Source organism: Anser brachyrhynchus (genome assembly GCF_964034855.1).
Source record: "Anser brachyrhynchus genome assembly, chromosome: 3".
In the NCBI taxonomy this organism is placed as follows: Eukaryota; Metazoa; Chordata; class Aves; order Anseriformes; family Anatidae; genus Anser; species Anser brachyrhynchus.
This window is the reverse complement of record NC_137696.1, coordinates 24,752,643-24,776,931: the sequence shown is the minus strand read 5'-3', so window position 1 is coordinate 24,776,931 and position 24,289 is coordinate 24,752,643. Positions and strand designations below refer to the sequence as shown.

Below are 24,289 nucleotides of genomic sequence, written 5' to 3'. Positions count from 1 at the left end.
TTTGGCCTCAGCTTGATGGAGGGAGACCATGATCTGTCCTTAGGAACAATACATCTGTCAACTCAGGAGCAGAGGAACAAATAGCAGATCAAGGCAAAATCAGCAGTGCACTCATCTGAAAACAAAAACAACAACAATAACAACAACAACAACAGCAATATTTTTTTGAAAAGAGGGGTATAGAGTCAAAGTATAGTAACACAAAGCACCTCATATGATCAGTATAACAATGACAATTGAAAAGCAGTTAATTATTACAGTTGTTAGGGGGAGAAAGTCACCAAAAAGGTGAGAAAATATTTTGATCTGTTATAAATGAGAAAATGAAACTGATGGGAAGTTACATTTTTGATTCTGAATAGTGCACTAGAAACAGTGGAGAAGGGAGAGGGAAAGAAGAAACAGCTGAAAGGAATAGCTAGTGTGGAAGTGAACAAGGCTGAAGAACAGGTGAAACTTATGGACAAAAGAATGAGCTTACAGAAGAGGAAATGTGCACATTCACAGAAAGACGTGGTGTCACAGAGCCAGGAACCAGTGCGATGGCAGAAACATGCTCAGTGAGGATGAGATGACTGGGATGATGGGGAAAGAGGACGAAGAAGTGAGCTCTTCTTTCAGTTTTGTTATCCTATTTTGATATTAACTTTTCCTGTTACATAAAATAAGTGCTTAACCTCCCCATGCTCACACACACACAAAGCAGATACAAAAACAACTGCAAGTTTTTGTGCTAATTAACCAGGTGATCTTTGTATAGTTCTTTAGATCTGTATATGATCTATTCCTTGACCTGGATTTTTTGCTACTTCAATTTTTGGTCTAGTCTTCTACAGTGGGAATAGTTCTGTTTCTATCTATTTAAATATTGTGGAGCAACATGCTCTCTAATGTAAAAAAAAAAAAAATGTTATTAGGACCTCTATGTACAGAATGTAAACAGTAGAGAAGTAGATATTGGTAATAGTATTTCAGAACGTGATGTAAAGCCTTAAACTTGCTTCTCCTCCTCCCCAAAATCTTTTGCCGTGTAGTAGCGCACAGTATGTAGTGTACTCTTGTGATTGAAGGCTTATGTTATTTTGAAATAGCAATATACAAAGAAGAAAATAACTTGACAGACATTTGTGATGATCAGACTAAAGTGTTCCCAGCTTAATTATCTTTCAGGTTGAAATATTTCTGCACGTCACAAATTAATGGTCCTGTAATATCACTTTAGTTCAGTGAATCTGGTGAGCAGTCAATCAATTTCTAAGGACACTGCACCACAAGTAGGAAGAGGTAGAAATTTTCTGTTATACAAAGAAGACTCAGTTATTAAAGTCCCAAATGAACAGAGAAGCATAATGAAGCTGATTTTTGACCCAGTATCTTCTGTATAATGATGGCCAGCTCTTGATGATTAGAGAAGGAAAAAACATAAGTATCCAATGAAAATTTTTTTCAGGCATAGCCTCCTTGCTTTCTGAAGTCAGCAGCAGAGTCTAGTTCTGTCAGTGTGTTTGTGATATGGACATGTTAGACTGGTTATTTTTAAACTTACTACTTTAATACTCACCAATGCAATGATAATAATCAGTATTCAGTAATTTGAAAAGATTGCTTGTGCATATGAAACATGAGTTTTTGCAGTTTAATACATAAAAAACAACTCAGTTCATGACCTTTTGCCTTAAATTCATCAACTTTTGTCCGGATAGGAAGATTTCCCTTAAACATGACAAGTTCTGGGGGGAAAAAAAAAAAAAAAAAAGTTTTAATATGTGAGATGAATACATTTGGTTTATATTATTTCTTTTTTTCCATTGCAGCCTTTGTCATGAGAATGGTTTCATGTTGTACCATTTTCTGCGCTCCTTACAACCTTTGTCACATGAATAAGATATCAGAACACTAATGACTAATATACAGTATTCTGTGTCTGCTGATACTATACTGTACTACCATGACCTTTGCAATATTATGTATTCTGATTGGCTGTCCATTTCACCTCTTCCCCACAAGTTAATAAGGCTGTAAAAAGGAGAGAACTTGAAATGGCCAGCCAGTCAAATTACAGAATATTGAAAAGGTCAGAGCAGTACAGCACACAGAAAAAAATTACGGAATATATGAGGCATTAAAATTCTTGTGACAATGATTATAACAAGAATGGAAAAGGATACCCATTTATGTTATTTCAATCTAGTGAACCCCATAGGATGATGGACCCAGGACAGCAGTAATTTACGCACCAGCAACCCCCAGGAGCTTTATTCACCTATTTACAGTAGTACTCAGTGACAGGAACACACATTTGCTCGGGAGCCCCCTTTGAACTGTCCACCCAAAAACAAACCCTCAAATGCAAATACTCACCAGCTACTGTGCTGTGTGAAGCTTAGCACTCTTAAGCAATGTTTTTTAATGGTTTATGTGTTTGTGTATCTTGTTAACATAAAGATGACCAGGGAACAGGTCAGGGCACCAGGCCTGTTCAAGAAGCCGGGCATTGGGCACCGGGTTCAAGAAGCTTTTGGATGATGCTCTCGGACAGATGGTCTGATTTTGGGGTGGAGATTTTTGGTTTAGAGCCAGGAGTTGGACTCAGTGATCCCTGTGGGTCCCTCCCAACCTGGGATGGTCTGTGATAGTCTATACTGATATTCTATTGCTCAGTTTTATTTCAAGTTCACATAGTTTTTCAGTATGTTTATGGATACTCTTTAGCCCTAATTTCTTCATATGTTTAATTTTTTCCTGAAACATTGAGATACTTTGTTCTGGTCTTACTAACTAGGAATAAACTGGGAACAGCACACCTTTTACTCAAATTTTGGATTTAGGCCAAAAAAATCCTTCAGAAATATTGGCGAAAATATGGAGAGTCTTACTAGCAGGAAGGCTAGTGAAAGAATAAAACTATCATGATGCAAAACGATGAGATTAAGAAGTATGGGGAAGCCTTTCATATTTGTGAAGGGTTTAGATTTTTCGAGAGGTTATGGGGAATGTTTTCTCTGAACCACCCTTGATCTGAGTTCACATTTTGTAGAAGTGCTTGTCTTCCTAAGTTTTGAAGGACATGATGAGCCACTTCTTCTAGGATTTTTTTTTCCTCCTTAGTCAGGTTGTTCTTGTTAGCTGTGTCTTGAGGGGGTCTGTCTTGCTGGAGTGCTTGTGACAGCTCAAGGCAGGAGTTACGAGGCAAAAATGTGCAGGAACAAGTAGGTGTTCTGATAGGAACCACTTGTCCAAAGTAAAACAATGTCTTTTAGGACTTTACCAGTGTCTGAGGCAGTTGCTGTCTAGGACTAGCAGCAGCCTTGCTGATAGGCTAAAGCAGGATGGGCGAGCAGGGTGGAGAAAAGTGCGCATATGAAAAATGGAAAAAGAGAGGCTTCATCCACTTATACTCACAAATAGAGTCCACACTGGAGCAGTCTAGGCAGGAGTGGCACGGAATGATATGACAGGGTTATCGCTGTATCGCTTTCCATCAGACTGAGCCTATGTCTGCATTTTCCAGCCCACTGAAAGCAAAGTTTAAGCAGTGAGAAGTGGCAAAGCTGCATACTGCAGGTCATCCCCAGCAAGACCTGCATTTTAAAGATGTTTTAATATTTCACTTGCTGGTAACAGTAACTTTTTTGGCTGGCAATACAGATAAAACACCTTTTGTCTGTGTAAAATTCAGTTTAGGAAACTTGTAAGCGCTTCTTGGGTTTTTATTAGAAGTAATGAGAAATTTTGAATTGCTATGTTGTCTAACTCATTGTAAATTTGCAAGTTCATTTTTGAGCTGAATAAAATGGTTATGTAATTACATACTTCTCCTAATTATTGAGTAATTATATACTTCTTATAATTGCCGAGTAATCACTCTGCTATAACTAGAATTTAATGTTACAACTAATTGTATAATTACTGTATATTAATGTTGTTATCAAGGCAACTTGGAATAGAGTGTTATCCTTTTAATTCTTTTTCCATTACTCTAAACTGTATTTTTTAAAAGATGTATAGTTAGCCATTGGAAGAAAGACTAATGGTGGAATAGAAATATCAGCAGAGGAAGTACATGCTTTCATTTTGGGCTCAGGTGGGTGAGAATAAAAATATTAACATGTTAAAACTGCACTGCAGATTGAAAAAACTTAAATTTTCTCATGAAATGGCACATAAATTGCTGTTAGGGAGCCTATCCTATGGATCTAGCCTATGTGCCTTGATCTATCAACAACTGGATTTTTATTTTTTTCCACCTATTGTAGGTGAAACATTTAAAAAATGCATCTCTTTTCACAGCCAGAAGAGTCTTTAAGAGTTTTGCATAAGTAGGACCTTAAGAATATGTATTTCAGACATTTCTAATGGCTTTATTGTTAATAAAGCAATACATACGTTTAATAGTCATGTTGCTTGGTGGGCGTCACAAAAAGTAAGTCACAGATTGCCTGGTGATGCACAGGAAAAATGTAGTAGATGATGGGAGAAAGGTGCTTTGTTGGATTGTGTCTACTCCCAAATCACACACAGGGACAGTTTCACAAAGATGCCTAAGGTGGGTTTAATAGACAAGAAATTACACCAACTAATGCAGATGCATTTTTCTAGTGCTGGCTGAATAGTCAGTGCACATAAGAGTAATGTCAGACTAAATAACTTAGTTTCTGCAAAACTGATATCTCTGTACATGGAATGTGTAAAACTTGATCGATCTTTTTGCATGATAGGAAGCTTTGTCTCCATTGCTGTTTATAAAATAGTGTCTCTAAGGCTAAGGCAAAATTTGGTGAACTTACCCCAGCTTTGTTCTCAGATATGTGAGTGAAATCTTCATTGAGCCAAAAAAAAAAAAAAAAAAGTAGTTAAGTGTCATGCTATTTTTTATTTTCTAGTCTTGCTCATCAGGTATTTTGGGGAGGTGTTTTTTTGATCTTTGAGCAGATGCTGGAAAGAATGTTTCTTACTGCAAAGGAGTAATTCTTAGGTAGACACTGGCATTAGCTTATACTGGTTGATAAACTCCTGAAGTAAGTGCTTTTCTAGTGAATTCAAGAAGTTGTACAAGTCTTACATAGCCATAAGAATTGGCCTTAACATTTCGACTGCTCCTGACCAGTTTGCATCTGCAGTTCTCACATAACTGCTCATGAACATGAGTAATTTCTGAAAACTGGTTGTCATCTGCAGCATATAGTGTGTGTGCGTGTATATATATATATATATATAATAAAAGGTGTGTGTGTGTGTATATCAATCAGCTTTGCAACTGCATGGTTGCTCTGTTTATTTTTCAACTTCTATGAGTACAGGAAACCATTAGCAAAAAGAGGAGAAAATGGGGAACAATATTCTTCAAATTAGCCATTTTTTGTCATTACTGGTATTAATGGCAAATTTTCACTTGAGCAGAAGTCTCGCTTAAAGAACAGCAAACTGTAGAAGACACAAAGCCTAACATTTATTCTTCTTCCCCCTCAACCTTTTTTTTTTTTCTTAACAGCTAACGCTAATTATTCTGTTGTAAATGGCACTTGGATCTTACACAGCAGCAACGAATCCAATGTATGGGTACCCATTAAAGGACTGATTCCATTTTCTAACTACACAGTACAAGTGAACGCTTCCAACAGCCAGGGCAGCTTGATAAGTGATGCTATAACAATAGTCATGCCTCCAGGAGGTAAGTATGAAAAAGTACTGTTTCTGTGCATGTAACAATTACACAAATACTCTGTTAAACAAAACATTATTTATTATTGCAACTGAGGACTGGAAGCTAGAAGAATATGTTTGCATTAGTAGTTCTTACTGACAAAATTGTTCTTTTCAGCTTCTAATTTATCACATTGCTCAATTTAAAAAATAGAAAATGAAAACAAGTAGCTGCATAGATAACATTGAGTAAGTAAGAAGTGCATCATGTGCCTTTTTTGTTCTTTTTTTTTTCTGTGAATGGTGTTAGATTCTATTTTGGGGGGCTAATCTAACCTAAGAATGTAGAGTCATCTTCATTTTGCAGTCTGGTGTAACCTTAAGAAAGGCAATTTTAGCGTGCTGGTTTACAATGAATGATACTCTAAACCACTTTGGATATTATCTTAAAAAAACAAAACAAACAAAAAAATAAAATAACAGAATTGAGCAAATACTCTCTAAGTACTGCCTTTTTTTTTTTTTTAACAATGAAAGCTCAAATTAACAGCTGATTTGTATGTGTTACTTTTGTGTTCTCTTTTCATGGACATCCAAGTGAACTAGCTTTTGCTGAAGAAATGACACTGGAAACAATGAAGATGATTTCAAATCATAAAATGAGAGCCTAACTAAACTTGATCTTGAGAGATGTGTAGATATAGCTGATGAGCATAAATAGTGTAGACTGACATACATATGATGTGAAAGTAAAAACAAACAAATCCAATCAATCAAACAACAACAACAAACACTAAATAATACAATTACAAAAAAAAATTTACAGTTGGGACAATTTGCTTGCACCAAATGGATTGGTTTGGGGACAAACCAAGAGAAAGACTTCTGAAAATTGTATAAATAAAAAGTAGAATTTGTATGACATTATCAAGCAAGATGAAAAGGTTAAGTCCCATCACACTTTGTATTTTTCCAATCTGTTTGTTAAATTATAGGTATTATTAACACATACACATTCTCATATAATAATAAAACCACATATGAGTCATAGTGCTCACTTAAGACACAGATATGTCTAATCCCAGTGTCACTGTTCAATTTTGCATGAAGAAATAACAAAATCTGGTAGTGAAAATCTTACCAACTGAAAAAGTAAAGGATCTTTAAAGATAGACAAGGATGTGCACAAGTTTATGACAACCATTAAGATACACTTTCTTTCATCATTAGATTGTTGTTGATTACAATTAGAAAACTTATAGCTTTGAAATTATCTTTTTTATGACCTTGTGGTAGTTTAAAAGCAATACCTCATTGATTAAATAGGTTTTAGTTCATGCTTCCCTTTAGTTAATGATCTGAAAACGTATTATCCTGATTTACACATAAAATCATGCTGAAAAGCATGTGGCATTCACTAGGATATGTGTGTTTAAGTAGAATTAAATTAGCAGTGAGAGTTATTAAAGAAATCTTCCATAGTATTGTCCAGTGGACTGTGATCTGTAGTGAAATGAATAATAAATGAAGCACTACATATGAGAGAAGGACTCTCACACATTATATATCCTCACAATACATATGCACACGTGCAGGCACGCACGCATTTATCTAGGACAATGTATGTTTAGTTTTTGATGTTGTTTACTGTAAAGACTCTTTGAATGATATACAATTCCAATGCATAGTAAATTATGAGTAAAATGGTAGTTTTATGTTGGGCTATCTTCAGTGCCTTCACTGCCAAACACATTCTAAATCATTAAATGAAATCTGGATCTTACTAAAAACAGAAGGAATTCTATTTTTTACTTCAGTGGCCAAGATTTCACTTTGGCAGAAGTTACGTTTGTTCAAAGAATGAAACAGTTCTCATTACACACAAAATCACAGCCTTCCAATGAGTGTAAAAATGTAGTATTTTCTTCTTAAGGGTAACATAAAAAATGCTGTTCCTAAAATTTACTTTGTGGGGATTGCATTAGGGAACTTGATGGAACATTGTTTAATTGTGGGGTAGTGACAGAGAAGACAGGAGTGTTCCATTTTGAAGTTACTGCAAATAACTGTTTTTCAATTACTCTACGATTTTGGCTTCCAACATGCCTTTCCTTTGTTTAAACTTTATTTAAAATTTATTGCACATAATATAATGCACACTGAATCTTTGGTTTTACCTGATTGAATATATCTTAATTTCTCATCAAGCTGATTTGCCATGCTTAAAGTCGATGCTTAAAAAAAATCTTAGAAAAGGAATATATTTTATCTACGCTCTTGACTAAAATTGCAGTGCAGGTTCAAGAGTTCTTGGAAAGATTAAAAAAAATAAAAACTGAATCCAAATGTTAATCCATAAATATGAAACTTTCTTTTGACCCTTGGCCTGTAGTGGTCTGGAGTTACTAATGGGGTTAGGATTTCAACTCTTAATGGGACTTGGTGCATTAGTGTTTTGTATGCATGGAATTCAGCATTCAGTTTAATAAGTGGTTGACATTGGTGATGTCCCTTAATTTGCTTAAATCTAATTGGCTCTTTTATCAGTCAAACCTGTATGGATTGGCAATTGATCAGGAAGGGTCAGCCATGACTGTGCATGTATTTAAATGCTGGAACCACCAGTTAAAGTCACTGTTGCATAATAAGAAGCTGAAGCCATGAGAACAAATGATCTTCAGAGTCGGAAGGCAAAAGAAAGCGGAGAAGTTTTTCAGGTTGTTCAAGTTCAGAACAAAGGCATTATGGAGTATATAAATTTTAAATACACTGCTTTTTGCCTCAAGACTTAAAGCTTTTTTTTTCCAGATGAACTGAAATCTTGTCTGAAACTGTCTTTGTTACATCAAAGAACTTCATAGAAAGCTAAAAGAGATGGAAGAAGCATAAAAGGGCATAGTTTAAAATGATTAGTGACAAATTTCATACCGCAGAGGTAGAAGTAAATTTTTTTGAGTTTTATATTTTTTCCAAATAGAATAAATGTGTTCTATTTATCTTGTCCTAAATTGCTTTGGTAGAAGTTGTAAAAAATAATGTACTAGCCAAGGCTTCACATTAATTTGAGGATGCCAGGTAGTAAAAGATCTGGAGAACAAATCGCTTTAAAATTAATTTAATTAGGTAAATGAATTGAAATGATACAGAGGATGTAAAACTGCAAAAATATGGGAGAAAATGTTCTGTACAGAGCACTTGGTTATATGTTTTTCTTCTTAATAAGTGTTGTTTCTTATGTAGGACCCCATGAATTTGGAAATTCTTTCTAGTAAGTGATGGTAAGCTAACAGGAAGGAAAGTTGCAGTCACTGCTGGTTAGATCTTATACTCTTGTTAAGTCCACTTGTTCCCTGCCCCTGAACACAGGGAAAAAATAATAATAATAATATGGAAGAAAACAAGAAGTCCAGCATGCAGAAATGAAGAGGTAGCTTTGTTGAGAAGTAGGGGTGAACAGAGAACGCAGAGAGATGCAGGCTGCTAATCAGATGAGAAGCAGGAAGGTGGAGGCTAAGTCATTACCAATGAGAAAGAAAGCACAGAAAAGGGATGGAGTCCCAGACAACAGGAAGAAGTATGAAGCTTGTTGTGAGTAGTAATTCTATATCTTATTGCAGAGAGTTGTCTTTGTGTGGTTACCTGTGTTGGGCATTACCAGCCATAAACCTGGTGCTGCCTTATCTGCGAAGAGAATGGCCTTCAAATGTTGATACATGTTCCTGTTCCTCAAGTAATGCGTAAAAAGGGAGATACCCTGGGGGGGGGGAAAAAAAAAAAAAAAAAAAAAAAAAAAGAGAGATGTGCCTAAGCAGTGAAGTGTCTTTTTAATCTCTGCCATAATCTATGGAGTATGTTGCTGGTTTATATGCTTGAGCTGTGATTTGCACAACACAGTAATGTCTAGCTGTGAAAGATGTCAGATTTTGCCTTGGACTTATAAGTACCTGCCCTTTGCTGGTCCCTTGTTTGTACACAGGTTGCTGCATATCTCTGCCCACAACCTCAAGCTAGTTTTCAGAAGCAAAAAGCGAGCCTGTGTATTTATAGCTGTTGATGTTTGTTCACCATCTACAGAACATGGTGTCCTGCAGGCAAAGAATTTCAGCCACTGTTAGTTTAGGTAGCAGCACCTCCGAGACTGGATATTGAACCACATCATAGGATCATTGATCTTAATTATGCAAACAAATAAGACCACATAGTACAACTTATTTTCACATCTGGAAACATTCGCTCATGCTAGTTAATCATTGGAGTAAACAGGCCTCCTTAGGTGAAGGAATATTCAGTAAACAAAGCAAACTGATGCTTGCGAGGCCAGAATTATTTAGGAAAAAAAAAACAAAGCTGAGTATGCTAAAATTTTCCTTGCGAGATAAGTTTATTTTTCTGTGATACTCAAGATCACATATATACAGTCACATGACAAAACTTGTTTTGAGAAAATTTCCTATATTTCAGATTTCAGGTATTTCTAAAAAATGTGTTGTTTTCTCATTTCTCTGCTTTTCTCTATTCTCCCCTCCACCTGAGAGTTCTGAATGAAAAAATTTTGACCATATCTTTTCTAGAGGTAGCCTAAGGAGAGAGTTGGATAGAGTAGGAAGGGGAAAAAAGATGCGCTGCATCTCTCATCAATGACCTAGCTAATTAAAGAGTGTCAGTGGCAAGCTGTGTAAATTGTCTGTTCTAGTTTCCCTGGTCCAGAAAGATGATTTCATAGGGTAGGATTGCAAAACTGCTTGTGTGGAAAAATGGGAGTTGTTCTAATGAAACTATAATTCTTCTCCAATCTCTGTATTACTGATATGATTGTTGTTTTCACTAGTTCTACTTTCTTCTTCTATTCCCCTCTCCCACTCTGTTCAGGACGTCTTTTAGCAAGTTCGTACTGTGATTATTCATGGTTTTGGATGGCTGGTTTTGGTACTTTGGGTGGCAAGAAAAGAGAGGGGAAGTCTCATTCCTGAAAGGGTGTATCTTCTATGGGAGGCACAGAGGTGCCCACTTTCTGCTCATTTTTCTAAACCACAGCCAACTGTGGCTCAGCCTAACTCCACACATCATGAAGGACCACATCAGGGTTGCTCTAAATTGTACCCCTACTCCTAAAGCTGGAGATTAACAAAAGACAAAGACATTCCAACTGTCTTTTTTTTTTTTTTCTTTTTTTCTTATTGCCTCCTTCCATTTTCCCTTGCATCTAGTCCTTTTGGGGCTTGGAAGATCCCCCGTAGTTCCAGCTATGCTGTTCCAGCATATCCTGTTCCCATGTTCTGGACATAGGAGAGCTTTTTCTGTCAGCTCTTTGCTTTCTGTCTTCCGGAGCTGCATAAAACAGGGCAAGAAGATCAACACTGCATTTTTAGTTGCCCAGGACATGGATGCTTTTTCTTGCTTGGGGACTGCTAGATGAGAAAGTGAGAACTGTGCAACAGCTTGAAATAGCCTATAGATCATCTCTAAGCAGGCAATTAACCTCTGTGTGGAGGTCTCAGTCCAGGTCTTTCTAAAACCTGAGCCTTAGCTTGAGATCCAGGCAGTACTTAATGTCTCTTGGAAGAAATCTGTGGTAGAGCAGATTTCACACTGGAAAACTACAGCTTGATTGGTCTTCTGAAAAACAAAGAGGTGTAGAGGTGGGAAAAATGGCCTGTTGTGGGATTTAGCTGCAGATCATTACTTAAAATGACTACCTACCATCACATAAACCTATTTCAGACCAATTTCAATTGTATGTTAAAAAGAACACAATTTAGATGAGATATACAATTTTTATATCATCTTATGCCTGAAGATGCTTTTTGTTTTCATTTTGTATAAATCTCAATCAAATTGTTCAGTACTGGAACTAAAGTCAACATTCTTTATACAATAAACTAGCCTGCTTCATCTGCTGAAGGAATTTTATAATAAAATTATATTGAGATTCCTAGTGAGAATATGCAGAATACATTTGAAAAATCACACCATTGTTGTCTTTTCATGTCACACCATGAATGTTGTCTTTCGAACCACTTTGCAGACATGTGCAAGTATTAGGAATTGGATCAATTTTTATGTTATTTTGCTTGCATGATTTACACTGCTTTTCTGAAACGTTCAGTTTTTATTATATTTATTTTTGACAACTGTCTCTATAGATTCCAAAAAAATGTCATTTCCATGAGTTGTCAGCAAACGAAAATGTCTGGTGTTTTTTTTTTGTTGTTGTTGTTATTTTAAACTGTATTTTCTGCTCTCAAAGCCTCTAGATTATGGAAGTTAGTCTGCTGATCATAAAACACTTGAGTAAAGTGGCAACATTTTTTTGAGCTACTTTGCACTGTTGAGGATGGACGTTCACCTGTTTGCAATGAACTCTTATGTATTCTTATGGTTTGCGTATTAAAAAAAAAAAAAAAGCCGAAGGGAAAAAAAATCAGGATGTCTCAAGATTTTCCCAAGGGTTAAAATGTAGAGTGGAGCAAGTCACCATTTTTTCCTCTCTCTAGCTGGGGACAAATACAGACATGTTCTTTTTTAAACATGATGGGCATAAAAGTGTTTTTGTTTTTTTTTTTTATTTTTTTGCTGCTTGCCTGTCAGGATAAATATAACTCCTAATTGGGAGGGTTTTGTGAAGTTTGGAAATAGATCTAAAATTGAATTAAAAAATCTTAAACTTTATAATCTGAATTTTTAAAACATACTGCAGAATTAAAATATTTTTCTTCCATGAAGTTATTTAAGTTTTTTGTTTGTTTGTTTGTTTTTTGCTGCTTTTTCCTCATATATTGATTCTCATTCTGGAACATCTCTGCCATCATCTTTGTGCTAGTTTTCTGAGTCCTTAAGAGGAAATAAGTTTCTCTATAAAGATGAAAAGGGAGAGAGAAGGGAAAATGGGTGTGAATCAGTGATTAGAGCCACCATTTTTCCTCTGGTGTCCCTATAAGGCAGTGCAGATTTATGTTACCCTCTTTCTTAGAGTTAAGGTGGCCATTGGGGTCTATAGTCATTTCTGACATTTTGCATTTTTTCCCCACTGTGCTTTTCTTACTAAACATTTATTTTTGTGTCTGCACACATGTGCATATGTGCACACACAATATGTGTATGATATATTAGTATATGAGCATTCATGCATAAATACTGGATTTTTGCCTGTTTCTCTTTGGATCTGTATGCAGGTCTGACTTGTACTTCTGACAAGGAAATACTACCATTTTAGAAAGATTAATTCCAGGTTAGTAAAATAAAAGAGAAAGAGAATTCATGTATTTCATATTATCGTGGGATACATCCAGGATTCAATTGTAATAATTCTTACTATTTATATACTGAGATATTTACCTTTAGGTTTTTTGAGATATTTGCTGACTCAGCTTCCCAGTAGGCTTGTTACTGTTACTTCCATTTTACAGACATATTTGCAAAGAGAAAGGCAAGAAAAGGAAGGTAAAGAGACTTTATATTAATTGTAGTGCTGATAAGTATAATATGCACATTAGAAAGTTTGGCAGCCTCTGATCTTGTTCCCCAGCTTAGACTGGGATTGCCTCTGCATGAAAGGTGTCACCAAAGTTGAATATGCCCACTGTGTACACAGAAAACAAGTGAATTCAGGTTGACTGATTTGGGATTATCTAAACAGTTCTTACAGAGCATGTAGAAAGAAAAGAAATTGATTGAGTGAAACGATGACATTATATAAAGAAAGAATACGTCCCTTTTCTCTATTTTTTCTTTCACTGAAGTGGTGATTGCTCTTACATACTAAGAACTGTATTTGAAATAGTTGTTCCTAAGAAATTGATAGTGCTGTCCAAAAAATTGAACGGGATGTTCCCAATGATTGTAATCTGAATTAAGCAGCTGTAAACTTTCTGTGATGAAAATGTAGTCCTTTCAGTCTGTGTTTTAAAAATGAACAAAGGAGGGAAAGTGTTCCCTTCATCTTAACTTTTTGTCAAAAGAAAGACTGTTTTGTAGAGAATAAATGTTGCCAAGGTTTTCTTTTACCTCAGTATATGGCGATGTATGTACAGATTGGAGTAAATGCTGTGACATTTCTTATGGCATATAAGGCAAAAAAATACAGGCAACCTGGCTTGGGTTTGAATGAAACGTGACGGTGTTACTGAGACTGTTTATCAATTAGGCTACCTAATTTTGAACAAGAAAACAGTAGCCAAGGTCTTCTCAGTAAAAAGTATTTGGAACAGATCATTCATTGTTGTACATTGACACACTTCCACTGATTTCAGTGGATTTATCTGTTCTTCAGCTAGTGCTGAAGAACTGAAGCCAAGAGTTAATTCATATAAATGGTTTATTTGCTACAGGTATCTAGAACAGGACATTAACTGATGAGCAGCTATTTAACAATGCGGTATGAACATCCCTGTGTGGATGGGTTGGGTATAAAAGGTTGTAATCCTTTTACCTTATTCATCAGATAAACCAACTGTATATTTTGCATGGATTATTTCCATGTGTGAATAAGCTTGTCTGAATTGCTTTCCATTCACTTTAAATTTTAAATATTTTGCTTCAGTGGATAACATATTTCTGTCAATTGAAATGCTGTTTTTAGCGGGGGACCAATCCATAAAAACAGATAGGGATTTTTGCCATAGTCTTGTGGAACAGGGGTGTCACCTTTCATAGAATCACAGAATCACACAGAATCATCTAGGTTGGAAGAGACCTCCAAGATCACCCAGTCCAACCTCTTACCTAATACTAACATGTCCTCCACTAAACCATATCACTAAGCTCAACATCTAAACGTCTCTTAAAGACCTCCAGGGATGGTGACTCAACCACCTCCCTGGGCAGCCTATTCCAATGCCTAACAACCCTTTCAGTAAAGAAGTTCTTCCTAATATCCAACCTAAACCTCCCCTGGCACAACTTTAGCCCATTCCCCCTCGTCCTGTCACCAGGCACGTGGGAGAACAGACCAACCCCCACCTCACTACAGCCTCCTTTAAGGTAACTGTAGAGAGCGATAAGGTCGCCCCTGAGCCTCCTCTTCTCCAGGCTGAACAAGTCCAGCTCCCTCAGCCGCTCCTCGTAAGACTTGTTCTCCAGACCCCTCACCAGCCTCGTCGCCCTTCTCTGGACTCACCTGAGCACCTCCATGTCCTTCCTGTAGCGAGGGGCCCAAAACTGAACACAGTACTCGAGGTGCGGCCTCAAATATATTCTATTCATATTCTGTTGTAGCTTATCTCTGTTAGAGCACTGGCCACAAAAAAGAAGGAGATCTGGATTGTTTATCCTAAGTGACTGACATTCCCATCTCCCACTTTCCTGGGCAGCATACTAATCTCCGGGGTTATGAACAAGGAAGGCAGAATATGGCCCATCTCTCCTGCTGAAAGTCTGCTACTGAGAAAAAAAAAAAGAGATACCTTATTTATTGAGGGAGAAGACAGAGCAGGCACTATTATAACCCAGGGGTAAGGCCACTACTTTGGTTGGGGTTAAGCGGTGTGCATGTTGGCAGCAAAGGGGTTGAGGGAGCAGGTCGTGGCTTCTGGGCATTTGTGGATCTGGGTTCATTGGTGTTGATACTCAGCATGAACATGAGAATGTGATCCTGTTGCTTTTTTTTCCTAATACAGCATAATTCATTGATACTGCAGCTGCTGTACTAGACTGTAACGTGAAGTGACAGCCATAGCATTGTAGTTGGCAGTTTTGAGAAGTGATAAGAATTCTTGTTTACTCTGTAAATGTGATAGTTTGGATTTGTTCGACTTGGCCTCATATGTTACAAAAGAGAATAATATACAGTGTTTTGTTGCCATTTCCCTAATTATAATAGTTTTATTTCCAGAACTAAATTCCTGATTCTGCTCTTTGCTATTGTGCAGATTAGCCCCCTGAGAGTTTTGTGTGTTGATCAATGGCGGGATTTGGTTATATCAGGAAAAACACTCTATACTGTTAATGACGACAGATACAATTAAATTAATTCTCTGCTATTTCCTTTGATGTACACACATTTTCCCCATTAATATTGATAGGCTTTAGAAGCACAAGCACATGTTGGGAGGGAAGCAAGATCCTCAATGTTGTATTTTGCTCTTTGTGGAGCTGACTATATCACTTTGTGTCTAAATGTAAGGAAAGCTGCTGACAGTTTTGATGTATTAAATTATAACTGAGAACTAATTCAAGGATCAAAGATGCTCTTTGGGAAAGCTCACTTTAGTGGTAGGAAAAATCATTACCTTTTTTCCCAGTCTCATATATTTGTACTGTATGTCTTGGAAATATCATTCCCTACAGTTTCTGAATCTTGATGTTTAATTTAACACGAAGGTCTTTGAGCAGCACAATGGGAGGGGGTCTTCTGCTAGTAAAACCTCGTAGAAGGAAATTGAAATGTACATGTTTTTTTCTCATTTATCAAAGAAGTGCAAAAATCTAAACTGACATTTTATATCAAATGAATTATGAACTGTGTACTTTGTACCTAAGGGAACAACAACTAAATTAGACTTTTGTTAAAAAGAGAGAGAGAGAAAAAATAGGCTTTTAATAAAATATACAATCATTTTTGGTATTTCGTCTGAACCTGACATATGCTGTGCTTTGCAGAAGGAAACTAGAGTAGGCTACTTCAAAGGCTATATGCTGTAGAGTGAATTGTGAAGCAGGTAGTGATAACACACACACAAATCAGAGTTTCCACTTAATAAGTATTGTTGGTTTGATATATTTGTTTTCAGCCATGTCCAACTCAGGTGAATGGGAAAAGATAATATGCTTTTTAATAGCTTGAAGACTGAAGCAAATAATAAATGTCTTTTTTATTATTCCATTTATGAGAATGTGGTTGCTACTGAAAAACACAAGGAACAAAATTTTAGAAGATGCTCGATAGAAGTGTGAGGGTAAATTTTCAAACAATTATGTCCTCAATATTTTAAGAGTATGACTTCCAATATCTTTAAGTGAGCAAAACTTCCTTCTGCCCAAAGAAAGGACTCTCCGTAAAGTTAGAGTTTGTAAAGTTTATGAGATTTTGTACATTCCCAATTTCTGAATTTCCTCCATGAATTTCAGTGGCAATATATTTATTTCAGTGCATTGACATAGAAGACACTTTGATATTGTTGTGATAAGCACCTACACCTTAGGGAAAATTGGAAATGAGAAGCTGAAATTCCATGGTTTCTTTGACAACATATTCCCTAGTGCACTCCTGTGGTGGTTTTTGATATATGAACAAAATATCCAAGAACTAGCTGCTTTTCTCGTATGTCATATACATATATTTCATAAAGATATATTTAAGAAGATTAAGAAAGTTGGAATATAGAAAAACTTCCAGAAACTCTGCAAACTCCTTGCAGAAAACAAAGATGTATGAACAGTGATTGTGGGAATATTATGCCATGAACATATAACAAAATCTGAAACATGATGAGACCAGCTGTGTTTGTAGCTTTGGTACTATTTTATATCAGTACTGTCAGGAGGCTAGAAACTAAGCCAAAGCTGTAACATGATGCATTTGTGATGGCACAACATTTGCCCAGTGACAGGACAAGAGGCAACGGGCACAAACTGAAGCACAGGAGGTTCTGGCTCAATATGAGGAGGGGACTTGTTTACTGTGAGGGTGACAGAGCACTGGGACAGGTTGCCCAGAGAGTCTCCTTCTCTGGAGATATTCAAAACCCACCTGGATGGGCATTCCTGCGCAATGTTCTCTAGGTGATCCTGCTTGGCAGGAGGTTTGGACTCAATGGTCTTCAGAGGTCCCTGCCAACCTCAGCCATTCTGTGATTCTGTGAACCTCAGCTGAGATATCCAAGTGTACTCACACCCAAGGAAGCAGTACCTTGGTCTTTAGATAACCCAAGCAAAGTCACAACTCCCAGTAATTATAAAATCATCTGATCCTTTGAAAAGTGACTCTGCTGTCAAGAATGGTCTACTTATTGCTATAAACAGTAGCATTATAGCTGTTTTTAATGAAAAGTAAAATGATTGTTTTTCCTTGTTCATAACTAAGATTTAATTTTATTATTCAACAGTGCTTTTTCTAAATGTTCTTTCCATTTATAAATCATAGTACTATACAGTATTTGATTCAAAACAACATTCAAATAAACATGTAAATGCTACTGGAAATGTGGCAGTGTAAATGCCTGTTTTTCTGTTGCAGAAAGGGAAGTAGAAGAGGTGACAGGTAGAGGGGATGCAGTGTTTTGGGGGAGCCACAGCAGAGAGCTGATTCCCTCTGGGCATGCTGGAGAGTCAGACTTTCTGCTCACACTTTCTGTGGAAGAGATGAGGACAGTGACTGTAGGTGGAAAGAAACATTTCCTTCTTTCTCAACGCCTGTGTCTGATTTTCCTTATAATAGGACATTGACAGTCAGATTTGGGTTTGTGTTTTGTTTTGTTTGTGATTACCATGTATCCCATAAAGAAGTTAATTATTAGTTGTGAACCAAATCCAGCTTTGTGTTGCCTAGATAGTAATCCAGGAACTTGGGGAAAACTCTTTTTCTTCTCTTTCTTCAAATGGGAAAGGATTTGAGGGTAAAACTGTCTGTTGTTACAGCTTCGGTTGAGTCACGTCCAAAGGTAGTCCAGTGACCTGGATCTTACTGGTACATGGGACACTCAAGATATAATAAGACTGCATCACCCAGTGTGCATAGTGGCCCTCTGACACCAGCTAATCTCTCACCTTGTCAGCTTGGTTTTCTATTTATGGACACTAGTGAGCTTGGATTCCATCAGAAATGTCAGTATTTCATACCATCTTCTATATATCGCAGAGAAATTTACGGATTAAAAATAAATACAGGTAATATTATTGAGGATCCAAATTATTTGAAAAATTGTGTTGTTCTCCAGTCTGTAAATTTAAGGATATATCAACTGATTCTTTGTTAAAATGCACATCAATGGCATGGTAGAGAATTCTGTGAGTGGTGGTCCACTGGCACATTCATACTGTGGGTATACGCACACTGCCCGCATTTGAACCAGGAGACTTACTTAACTAGAACATTTGTAACTTTTCCGTTATCTAATTTTTATTATTTATTTTTTTTTAGCATTCATTTAGGTTGCTATATTTTCTTAGTTTCTCTTGCCAAATTGAGTGGAGATATAGCAACAATCATTTGCAGAAACCACTTCCACTTGCTTGTGTGGAGTGCTGCTTTCTGATTTTGAATATCCTATGTCATCCCTTTTCTTACAGTCATAGAATAGAAGATACAGTATATCAGAATTCATTTTCAGCAGGCCTCAACTGGGCACTTCAGAAAAGGTGTTTACCTTTTCTTGTTTCTTTGTTCCTTCTTCATCTTCTGTGATGTTAGAGCCCATCGTTAAGTTATTAGGCCAAAGAAGAATTCATGAGGAAATCATCTTCATCTTCTGTCTTCAAAACTGTATGTATTGTTTGAGGTAAGATGTTTGTTTTATCTGATGGAAGTGCCGGGTCCTGCACCTGGGACGGGGCAACCCTGGCTATACGTACAGACTGGGCGATGAGACGCTGGAGAGCAGCCCTGCAGAGAGGGATCTGGGGGTTGTGGTTGACAGCAAGTTGAATATGAGCCAGCAGTGTGCCCTGGCAGCCAGGAGGGCCAACCATATCCTGGGGTGCATCAAGCACGGCATCGCTAGTCAGTCGAGGGAAGTGATTGTCCCGCTCTACTCTGCGCTGGTGCGGCCTCACCTCGAGTACTGTGTGCAGTTCTGGGCACCACAGTACAAAAAGGACATTAAACTGTTGGAGAGTGTCCAGAGAAGGGCGACGAAGATGGTGAAGGGCCTAGAGGGTAAGATGTCTGAGGAGTGGCTGAGGTCACTGGGCCTGTTCAGCCTGGAGAAGAGGAGGCTGAGGGGGGACCTCATCGCAGTCTACAACTTCCTCGTGAGGGGGAGTGGAGAGGCAGGTGACCTATTCTCTGTTATCACCAGTGACAGGACCCATGGGAACGGTGTGAAGCTGAGGCAGGGGAAGTTTAGGCTGGACATCAGGAAGAGGTTCTTCACCGAGAGGGTGGTCGCACACTGGAACAGGATCCACAGTGAAGTAGTCACTGCACCAAGCCTGTCTGAATTTAAGAAGCGATTGGACTGTGCACTTAGTCACATGGTCTGAACTTTTGGGCAGACCTGTGTGGTGCCAGGAGTTGGACTCGATGATCCTTATGGGTCCCTTCCAACTCAGGATATTCTATGATTCTATGAATTTCCAGTTTGAAATCCTTCTTGCAGCAGTTTGATCTCTTTACTGTATGTCCTTTTTAACCAGGATTCAGAGATTCTCTTTGTCTTTACTTTTTATTTTTGGTGAAGTTGAATATTACTATATGTCTATCACCTTGCTCTCTTCTATTCTTTAAGCTACAAAGGTTTAGACTTCCTTCCCTGGCCTTTTCTCAACCAACAGTGACTTCATTTGCTTTATTTTGTTTCTTTGGGGACTTGCATGTTTTCAGAGCTAATGAACTTACAAAAGAAAATTGTTCTAGACTCTACCAGCTCCTTTATCGGCATCCTAAGTTACTCTCCTTGCAACCAGCCATACTGGTAACATAGGACTAAGAGTAGTCTCTCATCTGTTGTCTCAGAGCTCATCTCACACTCTTTACCATCACAGAAGATGATTATTCTGCCTTCCTACCATCTGATCAATGGTTTTAAAGCCTTTCAGGACTTCCTCAAGTGGACTATTTGTTTCCTTTGTGTTTCGTTGATATAAGTAGCTAACTTGCCTACTTACCCGTACTTTTCACCACACGTCAACAGGGGGAGTAGCCATGCTCAAAATAATATTGTTGCTACTGTTAGCTAGCCTTCACCATGTACTGGATAGAACTTTCTCTGACAGTTCAGTTGCTGAAATCTTGGAAATACCATGTTTGTTCCAGGAATGTGAATTTTTGTGTCTCAGTATAAGCTCATCCTCTTGCTGCTGTGTCAAATTAGAGGGCTAATCAACAGTACTATCTATTGGGAATAATTATATTCCTCTGCCATCTTTCAGTTCAGTATGAAAAATTATTAAGTCATAAACAATCATGAACATTGAAGGGCGGGTTTCCTTATTATTGAATCACAGAATATCCAAGTTGGAAGAGACCCACAAGGATCATCAAGTCCAACTCCTGGGTCCCCAAAAACCACCACGAAAAAAAAAAAAAATCAGACCATGTGTCTGAGAGCACAGTCTAAACACTTCTTGAATTCCAGCAGGCTCGGTGCTGTGACCACTGCCCTGGGGAGCCTGTCCCAGTGCCTGACCACCTTCTCAGTGAAGAACCTTTCCCTAACACCCAGCCTGACCCTCCCCTGTCCCAGCTCCATGCCATGCCCTCGGGTCCTGTCGCTGTCCCCAGAGAGCAGAGCTCAGCGCCTGCCCCTCTGCTCCCCTCGTGAGGGAGCTGCAGGCCGCCATGAGGCCTCCCCTCAGCCTGCTCTGCTCTGGGCTGAACAAACCAACAGACCTCAGCCTCTCCTTATACGTCTTCCCCTCTAGGTCCTTCACCATCTTTATTGCCCTTCTCTGGACACTCTCTTTATATTATATATATATATATGTTTTATTATTCTTATACTGTGGTGCCCAAAATTGCATGCAGTACTCAAGGTGAGGCCTCACCAGCACAGATTAGAGCGAGACAATCCCTTCCCTTGACTGGCTAGCAACGACGTTCTTGATGCACGTTCCTTCCATCTGACGAGTACCTTCCATCTGATTCATGTGCTAGGTTTTCATCTCTGATTCTTGAAATGCACTTCAAATGGCCGTTGATGGAAAGGGTGAAGTCCTCCTGAGTAATTAACTGCGGTTATTGCTCTGGTTGTGACATCATCTTAGTTACAGAAATTGTAGCTACCTGAGAACTGGTTCATTTCAAATATGAAGGAAAATGCTTGTAAGTCAGCAGCCTGCAGTTTTTTGCAATTATACCATCAACATTAAGAAGGAAACTTCAGTTTAGCTAAGAGTCTCATTGCCAGTACTCTGTGAGACTACCACCAGAGGTGAGAAGTGCCAGTGTTTCCAGCAATGTGAAAGCTAGTTTACTTGCCTAGCTCTCTGCCAGCAGGTATCAGTTGTAAGGGAACCTGCAAGACTTTGAAGGTGATGCAAAATTCTCTCCAAAAAGAAGAAGAACAATATTCATTTCTAAAGCTGCTTCATGTAGGAAGCTGAAGATATTACTTGAAGATGGGCAGAATCCTGTTCCCTCCCCTCTTGCCACATCTGTTCCCTCAAGTAAGGAAAAGTGGCAGATCTGATAGTTTCTCAAAGCTAACTCACAGAGGTATTTCACTTTGCAGGTAGCTTGAGTCACAGATGACCTATAATAGTTGTTTAATTATGATTTCTGCCCGATTTTGCAACATCAATTCTTATGTTTTTTCCTCATGGTCTTTTTTTTTTTTTTTTTTAATTAATTTTGTGATATGACAGTTATTGGCTAGGCATCCTTTTAAATAATCTGATGAATAATTAGCTTGTCTGGGCAGTTATAAATTCTATCCAGTGTCTTTATTACAGGTATTATAACCATTAATCATTCAGCTAATTGCTTACTGGCATTCTTCTGTAGTTTTTAGAGTTTAGCAAAGTTCATGCTGAGTAGCGTGGATAAACTTTGCAGAGCATGAGAGAAGAAAGGCAGGTTACCTCTTAAATAAAGGTAAAGGAGACAAGTGTAAAACATTTTTATAATGTTGATTTCAGTAAAATATAGCACTTAGGAAAGGCATCTCTTACACAAATTTTTACTTGAGACCCATATGTTGATTAGAAATATTGAGGCTGTACATGGGGGGAAAGCTCATGAAAAGGAGGGTGAGGTCTGATTTTGTTTTTCTTTACAGCAGTATTAATCAGGAATAAGTAAGCTCGTTCTGGGATTTCATAAGAGCATTGTCTTAAAGTTCACTTCTGCAGGCCATGGCGTAAAATGTGAGTTGATTTTTCAAGCCTTACTGAAATTGTACTTTGCAGCTTAGAACACCAAATACTGCAAATGGAGGAAAATTTGCAGTTAAAGCTTGCATACTCAGTCCAGTTAAAGATAAATTTTAGATTTTCAAACTGATTATTTACAATTTTCCGAATGTTATTATGCCTAACTAGTGTAAGTAACGTTAATGCTAAAAACAAACAACTATACAAAGTGACCCCTTCTCAGATGAAATTACTATTAAAGCAGATCTATAACACAGGATAGATCATGAAGAGAGAACAAGATGTTTTTGTACTCTGTTTATGTCATGCTTCTGAAAGGAAAATTTCAAGAATATTAGGTATGAACAGGTTTGTATTTACTGGGAAGTTTAAGGAGACATTAAGCTAGAGCTTTATGTCTCTTTAGTTGTTTTTTCCCAGAGTGCTTACCATACTTTTTGAGCCCCAGACTGGGGCAAGCAAGAAGGCCACTATGGACCTTCCACATTGTATATTCCAAAATGTATTGATTTATTTTGAATAGGACATGTAACAGAAAGTTAAACTAGAGCTATGTTGTCCCTGGTAGATATATTATGAGATGGAACAATATCTGTAACTGAAAACATAAATCAGTGAAATTATAAAATTAAAAATAAAATTCAAGAATACTGTATACATTCATTAGTCACTGAGTAGGTGGAAAACAATTTGGTGAAATATAAGCATTAAATGAAAAATCAAAATTACTCAGTGTATTCAATATATACTGAGTAGGAAAAATGACTGGAAAAAAGAGGGTTAAAAAACAAACCAGAGTAAACTTCAATGAACCTGTGAAGATAAGAAACAGAAAAAAAGCAATCTTGCCAACAGATAAAGGTTTATAACTAGCATGTCCTTCTATTGATGACATATGGCCCAGCATCATGGCCTGCCTTTTGGTTAAATGAAAAAAAAAACAAAACAAAACAACAAACAAACAAAAAACACTCACGGCCATGTTGAGAATTATGGAGAATGCAATGACTAGAATTATTTGGACTGCACAAACAACTAGATAACAGGCATACCTGGGAAAATCAGGAGAAACAAATGTCAATGCGCAGAACATATTGCCATAAAAAGTGCTGTAATGAGATGATCTCAGTATGGGCACCTAAAATAGAAAATGAATCAGGAGTATCTAAACAACCAATGCAATGAGATAAAGAAATGGTGTTTGTGAATTGAACCTGGAAAAGAGGGAGAGTAGCCATGACTGAGCAAGACATTCATCTAAAGGCAGTCTGACTGAAACTGTTCCTTGCTGTTATGGTACAAACTGCAGAGAGTTTATTTTCATTCCTTTGTAGTTAAATACCTTCTGTTATCATTTGCATACACATGTGTATGAAAAATATTTAGATAAGATGCATCAGCTCTCCTAAATATTTCTTACTTGCAGATGTAGGGAATTGTAGAGTTACATTTGCATACTCCCAAAATCTTCTAGCTGCTTATCTGAAGATATTGTGGATACAGAATGGCCAATGTATGTCTGATCATTGTTAAACGTGGTGTCACTTTACCAAAGTTGCAGTGAGATGACACCACGCTGGTGTATATCAAAACAAGCTCTTCTGACTTTTCTTCATCATATTAAAAATTAATAGTGAAGACATTTTTTAGAAGTAGATAGCTTATTGTCCTAATAGTTCAC

The 24,289-nt window shown here is 37.4% G+C and overlaps 1 protein-coding gene across 1 annotated transcript in view; it reads left to right on the top strand.

The window, feature by feature from the left end:
• Positions 1–24,289, top strand: part of USH2A (usherin) — a 419,834-nt gene that overhangs the window by 253,775 nt on the left and 141,770 nt on the right. The window contains exon 38 of the mRNA XM_080585038.1: positions 5,492–5,671. Within this exon, the coding sequence (XP_080441164.1) occupies positions 5,492–5,671 (180 nt within the window). The remainder of the gene's footprint in view (positions 1–5,491; positions 5,672–24,289) is intronic.